Raw genomic sequence first — 15,637 nt, 5'->3', positions numbered from 1 at the left:
AAATGAAAAAAAACGTTTTTTTTTTTTCCTTTGTGGCAAAAAAACTTTTATTTACACATAGCATCACGTTTTATATACTTCATGATCAAGTTATTCATATATATATATATATATATATATATATATATATATATATACTATATATATATATATATATATATGTATATATATATATATATATATATATATATATATATATATATATATCTATATATATATATACACACACACACACACACTGTATCTAATACTGCATGATTTGTGAAAGGCCTCCATGAAATTCTTCCACTGATGTCTTCCCTGTGCTTTACCTTCCTCAACTCTCTACTCATATCTAGCCTCCCTTCTGATATCTCACATACAAATAGGTGTGGGTCTTTCAATTCTTCCATGTCCAAGAAGTCCAGCTGACACTATCTCACAACATTCGATAACGGAATCTGTAAAAGACAAGCCCGAGCCATCTCAACTCTTCCTTTCAACATGGAACTTAAGTAATTTCCCTTGTGGTATAATTTCTAACTTTATGCTATCAACTGATTTGTAATTGTCTAAATTCTTAATCTGATCAAATCTGTTACACAAAGTTACGGTCATACCATGATTCACGCTGGTATAGAAAACCAGATCGTACTGCACATATATAACGTTACTTTCATATGCAATTTACATATATTTGATCCACAAATCTTATTAAACCTAATTTGCCCTCTCAAAAACACTGGCACTGCATGGTACTGTACCTAATATCTGAAAGATTCAACCTCAATATTTTCTCTATCAAATCTTAACTCTTCCTTTTGATCATACTTTTGTCATCATTACTTCCATTTTTCAGAGATTTAGTTTGAGGCTTATCTCTCTAACCATAAGATATATTATATTCAACTAAAAAGAGTTTCATCAATTTCTCTTTCTCTAGCCTTTTGAGCATAAGCATGGGTACTACAATCTGTTTTTATCACAACCACAAAAAGTGCAAGGCTTTATTTTTACCACATTTAATCAAGTTCCTTCATTCCATATTGTACAAAACTACTGAGTAGATATATGTAACATTTTTATTTCTGGGATCGACCTGTGTCTGCCGATGAAAAATCCCTGTAACTCATTTTTCTAGTATAAATAAACTCTATAATATACCAGAGAAAAAGCTAACATGGTTATGCTGAAGTTACTACCCTCAGCGCGATCACCCAAAGGGTGTCGGTATTAATAATAACAGCGTTGTGTTACCCTAAACCATAGGTCTTCTGCCATTTAGAAGGTTCCCTTCAAAATCTCCCTCCTTGGTGAGAGCCGTTACAACGAAATACTACCACCTGTCCCCGCTTGCCACTACTACTAATACCCACTCGCTACAATTCCCATTCCTGTAAATAGAGTCGTGCGATTCACTGTGAAGTTTTTACGCTCTATTTGATCTGTGAATATTGGATTAATCCTTGCAATTATGAGTGCTCAAGCTTCTTCTGCTTCAAAGTTGAGTACCCCAATTTGGTTTAATGGCATAATTATGTTAATTTACGTATGCTATTGGCCTTGGCCCCTCAAAATATAAGTTGGGGGTGCGATTGCCTGGACTGCCATTTTGAGCGTCGGCATAGCTACAGCGAATTCCGCACGCCATGTTTCAGATTATATATATAGGCTTAGCTTTAGTTATAAAGTATTAAAAGGCAATATTTCTGTTTATACAGTTATCGGTTGCATTTCACGTTAATATGGCTTATATACTAGCAATATAAATATGCGGTGCTCATGAGCCCGTCTCGAATCTAGGCTAGTCTCACAATCATAACCATACTTGATCCTTAATTGGATACATGGTTGAATTACCCCTAGCTAGCTTAAATTAATAAGCCTAGTGAGCTTAAGATTAGTTTTTCTCGTCCTAACGTTGTAGATCTAAAAAATTATTTAACTGAGAGCGGTCGAGTGAAATGTCCCATTACAATGGGAATTTAAGGGATACCAGGGGATTTGTAGATTAGTACTAGATATATAGAGATTACTCCTATGCACCTTATGTTATGTTATTGTAATTAGTCTAAATAAAATACCCTAAGTAATGGTATTATGTGCCTAGCCTACCTGGATAACCTCCTGACCGGGTTGGACCACCTTCGATCGCGCTGAGCCACAGCCAGTCATCAAAAACATCTAGGCTACATAGCCTATGAGTGGTACCCAGCTTGGACCAGGGGTAGAGCCAGGCAACATGGCCTATTACAAACAAACCTCTAATAATTTCTTTATCTCTGGAGCCTCGGCGAACAGAGTGTTAATGGAAAATTTAGAGGCAGGGTATAAACGTAATAGTACATGAAGTTCGGTATTACCGGACTTCATCTGATTCATTCCTTGCTTCGGCAACTATAGAGGTGAGCTATTATCTAATATACAATGGCTTCTCAGTTGATGTTCTATAAATATAAGCGCTTCTTCGGCATCGACGAAGTTCGGCGTATATTTTTAAGCATGCCTCTTAAAGGAAATTATCAGTTTATGCTATTACACTTTTAGTTTATAAGCCTCCTTAAGATAAGCCAATTATTAATATCACGTCGGTTCCGGAATATTTCGGCAACGAATTATTTCGCCAACAATTTTGAAAAACAAAGCGTTTCTAGAAAACTGTAGCAGTTACGTCGGTACGGAATATTTCGGAAACGAAATATTCCGCCGGTATCAAACTAAAAAACTTACGAGTTTTTGATCAAGTTGTCTATAACTAGTATTAAGTCGGTTCCGAACTATTTCGGCGACGAAATAATTCGTCAACAAGTTTAAACGACATCAAAACTTACGAGTTTTAATTTAGTTATGGATAACTAGTACTATGTCGGTCCCGGAGTATTTCGGTAACGAAATACTTCGCCGATAGATAGAAACAATGCATGAGTTCTCTAGAGATACTTTAATGCATGTCTAGACGAAATATTTCGGCGACGAAATATTTTGCTAATAATTTCAACCACCAGGGAAGAAAACTCATTGAGAATTTTCACATTACAGGTGGTTCGTTGCCAGGCGGAGGGATGCCCCGCAACATTAAGCAACTCGTTTGGCCACGTTGTTTGCAAGACGCATGCGAACTGCGCCGTACAGCTGGAGAACTACGTGGTCTGGCATCCAGATGCTTGTATGATCTGTTATGACTTGGTGACCATCATGTCTAATGAACAGGTAAGAGCATCACGAATTTGGCTTAGTTATTTTAAGAAATTTAGTCATAAATATTCTAGCTTAAATAACGGATCCGCCACTAAAACGAACGTTAATTACACACGGATCCGGCTGCCTACCACGATGCTAGGGTGTCCCTTCGCAAGTGGGTAGGGGGGTTTGGCAAAAATGTTCCCAAAGGCCAACCATACGTCCTAGATGCGGACCTCTGCGCTATGATTTTCTCAGGGGCCACACTGACCACAGCAGTGGCCAGGGATATTGCCAGACCCCTCATCGAAGCGATACGTGCCGGACCGCGACCACCATGGAGGAGCAGCAAGAGCTCATGGACGATGTGGCGGGGATAAATATCAACGCCGAACCTATGGTCACGGAGGAACAGGTAGGTGGGGAGGTAAGTGGAGCGAGTTCCATTCCTAGTCCTTCTCCTTCCATTGCTTCTTCTTCATCCTTCAAGGCCTTTATGAAGCCCGTTGCAAAACAAGGAATACAGTCAGTAATTCCTAAAGTCAAAAAGACTTTAAAGAAGGCTACGAAGTCTGTTCCGCCAGCGGCGAAGGAGTTGTCTTCAGCGTCACAGCCGTCGACATCATCCATCAATGTGCCTGCTGCCATAAGTCCTTCCCCTACAAAAGGGACAGGAACATTCTCTAAGGCGGCGGAACAGTCCTTCGATCCAGTAGACTTTACTAACCAGCTGTTAGCCAAGGTCGCTGGAGTAATCGATCAAAAGATTGATGCACGCCTCGGGTCAACACCGGACATCCCCAATCAGGCTCTCTCGTCACTGACGGAGAGAATGAAGCCTATTGAGGAGATGCTCTCCGGTGAGCGAACACCAGCCCTATCAATGATGGTTCCGGATGCCTCAAAGCTACCACCATTTGAGAATGACAATCCTTGGAGGTTGGCCCTGCATGCTCCCTTCGTAGATGGGAGATTGACTATTGAGGGGTGCGGGTCGCGACCCATCGAAGACTGTGAGCTCTTCCCACATGATATGCAGTTCCCGTTCCCGGGCTTTGTCAGACTAGCAAAACATGCGCTAGTCAGGGTGAACAAAGTTCCAAAGGAAACGGTAATCTTCCCAAGAGAACAGGCCCAAGCTGCCTGGGTCCGTTGTCTGTCTGAGCTAAACTGTGTCAATACTAAATTGACACCGCACAAAGGGAAGTATACCATGTTCGTCACTCCCGAAGGGATTCCATCACCTTGTACATCTAAGGTGGCAGAGGACGCTACAAGCCATAGTCGAGGACAAGCCAATGCCAGTCCTAAGGGAAACAGAGCCTACATCTCTTCTGTTGCCCACGGGGCTGGACGCTTGGAATAACACTCCGGGTACATTTACCTCAGGTAAATTGGAACCGGAGTGCGCTTCGGACCTGTTTTCCAAAAGATTACCCAAACTCCCCGACCATATGATCAAGGCGGAGTTTGAGACAAGGACCAAGTTAGCCAGATCCATCAACGCCGTCACATCGGCGGAGTTATTGGCAACCACATATGAGGATGAGCAAGTCTTTCGAGTTCTGACGAAAGCTCTACTACAGATCTTTCAGACGGACTTGTATGACTTTGCTATAGCAAGAAGGGCCTGTCGAAAACATGTCTTAGCTGGGGCTACAGTTAAACATGAGCCCAACAGACTCATTAAATCTTCCATTTGGGGAGAAACCCTCTTCCCCAAAGAGGAAGTAAATAACATCCTCCATGAGGCAGCCAGGACTAACCAGAGTCTTAGAGTGAGGTGGGGTCTTCCATTCAAACGGCAACATGATGCGCCTTCTCATCAACAGCCAAAGAAAAAAGCAAGAAGGTACAACCCTTATCAGACGGCCCGCCCTCAAGGATATATGCAGGCAGTGCCGTCCACCTCAAAGGCAATAACACCACAACAATATGTCTTAGTCCAGCCACCCTCGGAACCTCAACCTTCAACTTCGTCTCAGGTTGTGGCTTCCCCAGCATTTAATCCTGCATATGAGGGGAGAGGTAATTTTCGCCCACATAGAGGACATGCTGGGAGTAGTCAAGCCAGAGGAGGCTCTCGATTGCGAGGTGGAGTCAGAGGGAGAGGATTCCGAGGAGGGCGAGGATCTAGACCAGCAACCAACCAGTGAGATCTCCCAGGTAGGGGGGAGATTGTTCCTGTTCAAGGGTCGATGGACCTTGTCCATGGGCCCACAGTATAATATCAAAAGGTCTAGGCTGGAAGTGGGAGAAGGGCCCTCCCCCTCCAGTCAGCTTCTTCCAAAAACCAACAGAGGACCTCTAAGAGTATACAAAGGATCTTCTTCAGAAATGCGCCATAAAGAGGGTGAAGAGCATAAGGTTTCAAGCACGATTGTTCAGTGTGCCAAAGAGGGACTCAAACAAAAGACGTGTAATCCTGGACTTGTCTCGGCTGAATTCCTACATTCACTGCGACAAGTTCCATATGCTGACAATATCACAGGTACGGACCTTACTTCCCCGTGGGGCTGTCACCACCTCTATAGATCTTACAGACGCTTACTATCACGTCCCAATAGCCAGAAACTTCTCTCCGTACCTAGGGTTCAAACTAGGCAAGCAAGCCTACTCATTCAAAGTAATGCCCTTCGGACTCAATGTAGCACCCAGGGTGTTCACGAAATTAGGAGAGACAGTAGTTCAGGAATTGAGGAAGACAGGAATACTGTTAGTAGCCTACCTGGACGATTGGTTAATATGGGCGAGCAACGAAGCAGAGTGTCGAAGGTCAACATCCAAAGTACTGAAATTCCTAAAATTTTTAGGGTTTCAAGTAAATATGGCAAAATCCAGACTGACTCCAGCATCTCACTTCCAATGGTTAGGGATTCAGTGGGACCTGAAGAAACACAAACTATCTCTACCGACCAAAAAGGTCAAAGAGATAGCAAAAGCTACAAAACGCTTTATCAAAAACAGACGGTCATCTCGGAGGGAGCAGGAGAGAATCCTAGGCTCCCTTCAGTTCGCATCAGTGACAGATGTTCTATTAAAAAACCAAATTTGAAAAGGACATCAATAGGTTTTGGAGATCAAGAGCAAACCTCAAATCCAGGGACAAAGTTTCAAGAATCCCAGATATTCTAAAAAAAGAGACTTCTCCCATGGACGGAACAACGGAACCTATCCAAATCAGTTCCACTGCAATTTCCTCCTCCATCTCTGATCATCCACACAGATGCATCTCTGAGCGGTTGGGGGGGATATTCACCCCTCAAGAAAGTTCAAGGAACATGGTCAGAAACATTCCGTCGATTCCACATCAATGTATTGGAAGCGATGGCAGTGTTCTTAACATTGAGAAAATTACAACCGTCCAAGAAGATCCACATTCGAATAGTATCGGACAGCTTTACAGTAGTCCATTGCATAAACAGAAGAGGATCCAAATCCAACAAGTTGAATCATGTAATGATAGCAATAGTCCTCTTAGCGGAAAAGAACCACTGGCATCTGTCAGCGATTCATCTGGCAGGAGTAAGGAATGTAGTAGCAGACTCCTTATCCAGAATGACCCCACTAGAATCAGAATGGTCACTGGACAACAAGTCATTCAAATGGATCACGACTCAGATTCCGGGACTACAGGTCGACCTCTTTGCCTCGGAGTCCAATCACAAATTAGCTTATTATGTAGCTCCCAACATAGACATCAATGCCTTTGCGATCGATGCAATGTCTCTAGACTGGAACAAATGGGAGAGAATTTATCTTTTTCCTCCAGTGAACCTCCTATTGAAGGTATTACACAAGCTAAGGTCATTCAAAGGCCAGCTGGCACTAGTGGCACCCAACTGGCCGAAGAGCAATTGGTATCCCCTTATCATGGAGATGAAACTCAAACCTCAAAAGATTCCATCCCCAAATCTAACACAGATAGTACAAACGCAAACTGTGTCAGCTTCCTCAAGAATTCTGAGTGCCCTAACTTTATGGACTTCATGAAGTTTGCAGCACAAAAGGAAGCAAACATAGATCCATTAAATATTCTGTTTGTAGAATCAGATAAGAGAGATTCTACTATTAGACAATATGATTCTGCAGTGAAAAAATTGGCTATATTTTTGAAAGATATGGATATTCAAAAAATGAATACAAATCTTACAATTTCTTTCTTTAGATCATTACATGAAAAAAGGCTTAGCTGCCAGCACTATTACCACAATTAAATCTGCCCTAAGGAAGATTTTTCAAGTAGGTTTCAATATTAATTTGGTGGACACATACTTTTCCTCTATTCCAAAAGCATGTGCACGTTTGAGACCAACTAGTCGTCCTCAATCTATATCATGGTTTTTGAACGATGTTTTTAAACTCGCATCAGATTTAGACAATGATAATTGTTCTTATTCAGCACTACTAGGAAAAACACTATTTTTGGTAGCTCTGGCCTCTGGAGCTAGAATCTCTGAATTGTCAGCCCTGTCTAGGGATCCAGGACATGTGGAATTCCTACCATCTGGAAAAGTTTTACTTTCACCAGATAGACAATTTTTGGCAAAAAATGAAGATCCACAAAATAGGTGGACACCTTGGGAAATTCTACCTCTTCCAGAAGATAAAACATTATGTCCTGTTCATACACTAAAATCCTTTATGTACAGAACATCTCAAATAACATCGGGCTCTCTTTTTATTAGAGACAAAGGGGGCATGATAACTCTAAGAGGAATTAGGCAACAGATACTTTATTTTATTAAACAAGCTAATCCGGATTCAGTCCCACATGTCCATGATATCCGAGCAGTTGCCACCTCAACTAATTATTTTCAAAACATGAAGTTTGAGGACCTTAAAAAGTACACAGGTTGGAAGTCCCCAGCAGTGTTTACGCGCCACTACCTGAAAAATTTACAGGCCCTAAAATTTTCAGCAGTGGCAGCTGGGGTTGTGGTTGTTCCTGAAGAACAGACTGACGTTTCTCCTTAGAAACCTTTGAACAAAACTATTCCTTTTACTATCTCCCTTTGCATGACCCTTCTACCTACATGACTCGCTCACATTCCCCACCATACTTTTTTTCCGGACCGGGCTAGACGTTGGTTATTGATCCGCTACCGAATTGTTGTATACAAGTGTACATATGTATATATTAACCTATTGTACTATGATAATAGTACTAGAATATTTTCCTTGGTCTTATGAGACATATTAAGCCCAATGTACTAAGAGGGTATAATTCCACTGATTTTGATAATGCTATGTTAATTGTAAATTAAGAAATTTAATTATCATTACAATTATTTTAATACTAGTTATAAGTTATATACTTAACAATAAGAATTAAAACTGTTTATAACTTTTTATACTGGGTATTATTAACCCTCTTACGCCGGAGCGGTAAATAAAAAATTGTCTCCCGTGTGCCGGAGGGGTTTCGGAGTGAGCGCGGAAGCAGAAAAAATATTTTTTTCATAAAATCACAGCGCGCTTAGTTTTCAAGATTAAGAGTTCATTTTTGGCTCCTTTTTTTGTCATTACCTGAAGTTTAGTATGCAACCATCAGAAATGAAAAAAATTTTCATTATCATATATAAATAATGCGATATATGATAGCGCAAAAACGAAATTTCATATATAATTGTATTCAAATCGCTCTGTGCGCAAAACGGTTAAAGGTAACAAGTTACTTTTTTTCGTTGTAATGTACACTAAATTGCGATCATTTTGGTATATAACACATTGAAAAACAATAAAAGCAACACAGAGAAAATATTATCACAAAATAATGCATGAATTCGTAACGCGCGGACGTAAACAAATATTTTTTTCAAAAATTCACCATAAATCTAAATATTGTCCTAGAGACTTCCAATTTCTTTCAAAATGAAGACAAATGATTGAATATTACTATACTGTAAGAGTATTAGCTTACAATTGCAGTTTTCGACCATATCTGATGAGTTACCGCGCGGACGTAAAGAAACTGTAATTTTTTTTATAAATTCACCATAAATCGAAATATTGTGCTAGAGACTTCCAATTTGTTGCAAAATGAAGGTAAATGCTTGAATATTACTAGAATATAAGCGTTTTAGCTTACAATTGCGTTTTTCGACCATTTCGGTAGAGTCAAAGTTGACTGAAGGTTGAAATTTTGGCAATTATCGTTATTCATATGAAAATATCTCAAAACTGATAAAAGCTACAACCATGTGTTGTTTTTAGTTGTATTGTGCATGAAATTGCGCACATTTCCATATATAAAACTTTATATAACGGCTAATTTTAAAATGGTGCAAACATTACCACAATCGCATGTATGATTTTTTTCGGAAGAGTTACCGCGCGGACGTAAGGAAAAAGTTTTTTCATAAATTCACCATAAATCGAAATATTGTGCTAGATACTTCCAATTAGTTGCAAAATTAAGGTAAATGATAGAATATTACTAGAATATAAGCGTTTTAGCTTACAATAGCGTTTTTCGACCATTTCGGTAGAGTCAAAGTTGACCGAAGGTTGAAATTTTGGCAATTATCGTTATTTATATGAAAATATCTCAAAACTGATAAAAGCTACAATCATGAGTATTTTATTGTTGTATTCTACATAAAAATGCGCATATTTTCATATATAATACTTCATGTAACAGCTAATTTACAATGGTACAAAAATTATGTCAAAGTGACTAAATAATTTCCGAGATGTGTCACAGATACTTTTTAGTGCGGCAAGAAAGAAATTCGCGCTTGCGCGCCTGCGTAACGATTGTAAACAAAACAACACCTTGATCCGTGAACTCCCAGCATCCCCCAAGGCGCGTGATTCAAAAGTTTTAGGCTGGTAGGCCTATAAGTATTTTTCCGCGAATTTAAAAAAAACTTTTGTGACGTAAAATACATCCAGTCGGCACACGGGAGACAAAAAATGTAGACGTAAAATATGTCCAGTCGGTGTAAGAGGGTTAACCCTATTTATATATATATATATAATTTAGACTAAAACTTGTATAACATTCTCTGGTATGTTTTCATCGGCAGACACAGGTCGATCCCAGAAAAGGGATTTTGACGTAGGAAAATCTATTTCTGGAGACCTGTGTCGCCCGATGAACCCTAACCCTATTAACATTCTTTTCCCACCCTGACTAATCCAAGTTTGTAGAACTATTTTCAGGAATGGGAATTGTAGCGCGTGGGTAATAGTAGTAGTGGCGAGCGGGGACGGGTGGTAGTATTTCGTTGTAACGGCTCTCACCAAGGAGGGAGATTTTGAAGGGAACCTTCTAAATGGCAGAAGACCTGTGGTTTGTGGTAACACAACGCCCCTATACTTATACCGACACCCTTTGGGTGATCGCGCTGAGGGTAGTAACTTCAGCATAACCATGTTAGCTTTTTCTCTGGTATATTATAGAGTTTATTTATACTAGAAAAATGAGTTACAGGGATTTTTCATCGGGCGACACAGGTCTTCCCCCAGAAATAGATTTTTCCTACGTCAAAATCCCTTTATTGGCCAAAATAATCTCTGTGATGATTTCATAATATCTAAGTGCTAAAATCATTTCCACAGTACTATCATCGTGGCACAGAGCTTTCCAGTTATTTTTAGACTCTTTACATACTATTGATTTCACTTGAAAAATCCTTTATTTATGACCCCAGAAAATTGTTCCATGCAGTGATGACTTTTCTTAATTTGACATATATTTTCTTCTTTTACTTTTCACCTACAAATATGTCTTCTGTGGGCTGCCAAAAAAACCAGTCCTACTCCTTTGCTTTCCTTAGTTTTCCAGCTAGGATTACTACTTAGCTATCAATAACTAATAATGTATTGTACAAACCGAGGGAACTATAAATATTTTACTCCAATACATAATGTTTTGGACTCCAGTACCTTGATAAAAATTACTATTCCAACATCTACAAAGTTAGTGATTTATGGAATTAATTTTCTTGAAGGACTTGATAAACAGTAATCACCTGGCTATTCTGCTGTCAAGTTTCAGATAGCATACACTATGGCCCACTGTATGGTTAAGACATCAATAAAATGCGAGGGTTTGTATTTGATTATGTGCACACTAATTTTTAGATTGCAAATTTTCCACTTCAGAAGACTTACAATTTATCATTATACTACATATTTAAATTCTGGAAAATAAATATTATCTTACACACAATAACAATCTTTTAATCTAATTTAGCATTTGAAATGATGCTCAAGCTCTCTTATATAAATATGAATAAAGAAGGAATACCTACCTAAATGATTCAAGCCCTTGGTACCTCTTTGGTATTTCATCGACTGGAGTCAAGAGGAAATCATGAAAGGCTAAGCGAGCAACCGACTTCTGTACCAATTTACAAAAAGGTGAGTGAAACAATAACGCATCTGTCTCTTCAAGGGAGAATGGCAATGCAGCAGCTGCGGAATATTAAAAATACACATATACAAAATAAATCTCATTACTAAAAGCATTCATCAATGGATTAACATGTAATAAAGACACTACTATATGCACTGTGATATCGCCTTGACAAATTATAAGCAATTTGGATTTCAAAACAATTTATTTGAGTGGGAAACTTGGAGTAGTTTTTAGGAAAAATAATCAAGGAATTGGATGGGAGAGGTGAAGATGAACTTGAAAGAAACAGTCGGAAGAACTGAACTTGGAAAACATATGAGACCCACATTTAAGAATAGAGATAACACATATGAGAGGGCAATTTCATATCAAGTGGCATTAACAGAAGAGGAAAAGGAGTTTACAACCAATAAATGAAGGGGTCAATCCATAGCAAAGGTAAGAATGGGAGAAAAGGTAAGAATGGGAGAAGGGGTATGCTGGAGATCATTAATTAAGAAAATGAGTAGGTCAGAAAATAGAACCCTTGAAAACAACTACAGGTTGGGAATGGAATTGATTTCGTGCCATCAACAACACCAGATATAAAACAATTAAATAAAAAGCTGGAAATATGCATTTTCATAATAAAATTTATTATTTGGATACTTACCTGTTAAATTTAATCTCCCTGACGATTAGGCGAGTCGGCATTTAAAAAAAAAAAAAATTGAATGGCTGCCCGGATGACTGTCTAGTTTACCTGTTCTCCACCAGGTGTGTTTCGAATGTTTTAGCTCTTGTCAGAATTCTCCTTGACAGGCCACTAAGTTGTGGGGAGGCTGGGTGGGTCTACTTTAACAGTAGGTAAGTATCCAAATAATAAATTTTATCATGATAATTTATATTATTTGAGATGAATCTTACCTACTGTTAAATTTAGCTGATTCCCACATTAAGAAAAGGATAGTGGGTAGTGCAGCTAGACAAAATTCCGCTCAGTCATTCGAGCTAAAGGTTTCTTATATGAAACCCAAAACATTCTCACCTGATCTGGAATCCTTGGTGGGTTTTACTACCACCAGAAGTTGGATTCCATTCAGGGAGCAAGGCTCTCATATGTATGCAGCAAAGAGCAGCCTTGCGGAGAAAACCGCTTCGATTCAGCCAGCATGAAACGCAAGCAGTATGAGGGACCCCTGTGCCTGGGTCCAAAAGCCCTATCAAACGACAGTCACTTAAAATGAATACCTTTACAATATAAAGGTACGCTCCTATACAAAATTTGTACCTTCACGCTCCCCAAAATAATAAAACCCGGGATTTAAACAAAAGAGCCTAAAGAATTGCTCTTTTTCGGTTCAGGAATGACTACCCACTACTATTAGTGGAAAAAGGGCTTTACTGTTTTCAAACACTACTCTGTATACTTAAGGTAGTGATTGGGCAAAAACTGAATTGTACTCCTACTGTGACACATCAATCCTATTCTGGAGTGACAAATTGACTTAACACTAAATGAAGTTGCAACTTCATTTAAATTCAATAAGGTAGAAGATATGGAGCTAGTTCTCATGCACTAGCCTATCCATAATGCCACAGAGGACCTTGTGTTCCTTGACAAAATTTCTAAAAATCATAACACAAAAGGTTAACTTTGCCTCTTCCAGGATTAACCTTCACAATTACATTCTAGGTTTTCTAAAACCACAAAACAAAAGTTAACTTTGCCTTCAAGTTTAACCATTGGCAAAGGCATTATAAGTTTCTAAAATCGCAACACAAAAGGTTAACTTTGCCTCTTCCAGGCTTAACCTTCAACAAATACATTCTAGGTTTTCTAAAACCACAAAACAAAAAGTTAACTTTGCCTTCAAGCTCAACCATTGGCAAAGACAGCTAGGTTTTCTAAAACCACAAAACAAAAGGTTGATTTTTGCCTCTTCCAGGCTAACCTTTGACCACATCTGTTTTTCTTAAAACCACAAAACCAAAGGTTAACTTTGCCTCTTCCAGCATTTACCTTTGACAAAGATGTTCAAGGTCTCTAAAAGGATGATAAAAATGTTCTAAGTTTAACCTTTAAATTTAAATGCCCAACAGGCTAGAGAAGTTTCCTCCCCCCACCCCCCCAGGGGTTAAATTGGAATTCTTACATTACAGGCAACTGTAAAGCATGGCCTTAACATCACCCTCAACTCTAAGGCAGAAAGCTAAAATAGCATTCCCTTTACACCAGCTTAAATAAGGGTGCTGACAGTAAATTTACCTATTAACCACTGCTAAATAAAAGGTTTTACAGTAAATTCAGATAAAGTTTAGACCCACATCTAAACTCCAGAGAGAGACTGATATAGAGATGAAGGGGCTTCAATCTCAACACCTTACAGTGCTAGTTCTCAGCAAGATCTAAAAGTACTTGATGCAATACCGAGGAAAGTACGTATGGAACGCTAACTTTGGAAGTAGACAGTGACAAGTCTTATCTCCTCTAAACAGAAAACATTGACATCTACAAGGTTCCAGGTGCTGAAAGTTCCTCCAGAATGGTACCCCCAGCAACACACAGACCACTGCTTCTGACCCCAGGCCATGGCAGTTTTAAATTAAGGACAGATCCTATAACAAATTGAAAATCTTATTATTGGGAGGGGACATTCTAAAAATCTCCAAGCAGTTAAGGAGATGCCTATGTTAATGGGACTATGGAATTGTGTAGTAGAGTTAATTTCTTCTCAACGGAAGAATGAGACATCTACCAAGAACATTGGAAATTCTGAAAAGTTTTGCCCTGAGGCTACAATGGCTCTACAGGAAACTAAGCAATTCTTGAACTTGACACTGCTCAATAGAATTCAGAGTAGATACAAGGGGCAGGCCTATGAGTCTGAATTAGGCAAACTTTAAGGAAACATCCACTGCTCAAGCCTGAGGGTCAACAAAGTAGTAGTAATCATTCAGATGTCCCTGTTCATCTACATGCTAGGAAGCTAAATGAGTGTTCCTTAAATCCACTATCATGTATTAACGTAATTGGCATTGCTTTTGCTTTTTCTTCATCTCAGCCTTGTTACTGCTTTTTGTTATTTTTTTGTTATATGTAAAATTAGTGTAAGGAAATTGGTTTTTAAGGTTTTAGTTTTAAGCTTTACTTTGGTCTCGGCTGAGCGTCAAGCGAACTGCTTGTTAAACCTCCTCCCCGCTCGTTAAATGATTGTGAGCATCTTATTAATGCTAGTTTCTTTTTTGTTTTTGTTTATCTTTCGAGTGGTTGGTGAAAAGGACACCAGTGATCTTGGAGGGGCGCGACTTTTTCCGGAGAACAGTTCGGGCTCGCTATTCTCCCCGCATGGTTGTGCAGCTGGCATATTTTTCTTAATCGCCCTTCGAAGGACTTGTCGTCGTCAGTATTGAAGGCGCAGGGGCATTTCTGCCATCTGCGGTGACTTTCCCCCTTACTGTGTGTACTTTCCTGCGGGCTCTGATATCGGCGCTGGATCCCGACAGAGTGGACGTGGGAGGGACATCACTGTGTTTGTCTACGACGTCCTTCTGAGCTGCAGCGGTGGGGACATTGAGGCCCGTGAAGGTGCAAGTAGGGCGGTTGCTACCAGGTAGGGAATTTCCCTTGTGTTTTTGGTAGGGAGCACGACAGACTTCTTCCCCATGGTATTGGTGAGCTGTGTAGCTGCACGCTCTTGAGATAGCGGAGTATTGGCCTGGTACGTGGCATTCAGTGGATGTAAGAGATCACGGCTCCCCTGTATTTCGGCCTTCAGCAAGGCGACTGTTTAGCCTGAATCGTTTGGGCATCCTTTCAGCCCTTATTCAGTGTGAGGAGCTCTACCCGAGTATTTTTGTTTGTTTGTTTGTTATTCTTGTATAGTGAATCTTTCAAGACTGTTGGCATTTCTTATTGCCGCTTTATATAGTAATTTTTGACTGAGTTGACCTTCAAAGGTTAGTGTACAAACTTACAGATGAAAAGGCCCTTGTAGGCAGTTGTTCTTCCTGAATCCCCAATTGCTATAACACTGTCCTTCTACAGAATGGATGATCAAACCAATATGTTTTTTCATTTCACTCAAAGCAGCAACTTCCCACAAAGACTGTTTCTGACTGGGAATAACC

At 39.5% G+C, this 15,637-nt stretch overlaps 1 protein-coding gene across 2 annotated transcripts in view; it reads right to left on the bottom strand.

Moving 5' to 3' along the window:
* The window catches only part of LOC135205819 (hydroxymethylglutaryl-CoA synthase 1-like), a 640,683-nt gene that overhangs the window by 236,332 nt on the left and 388,714 nt on the right, over positions 1-15,637 (bottom strand). For both annotated transcript variants that reach the window (XM_064236994.1, XM_064237005.1), the window contains exon 7: positions 11,421-11,583. In XM_064236994.1, coding sequence (XP_064093064.1) covers positions 11,421-11,583 — 163 coding nt within the window. The remainder of the gene's footprint in view (positions 1-11,420; positions 11,584-15,637) is intronic.

The sequence above is a fragment of the Macrobrachium nipponense genome, chromosome 11 (genome assembly GCF_015104395.2).
Source record: "Macrobrachium nipponense isolate FS-2020 chromosome 11, ASM1510439v2, whole genome shotgun sequence".
NCBI lineage: Eukaryota > Metazoa > Arthropoda > Malacostraca > Decapoda > Palaemonidae > Macrobrachium > Macrobrachium nipponense.
Note: the sequence above shows the minus strand (reverse complement) of the source record. Positions and strands in the feature narration are given on the sequence as shown.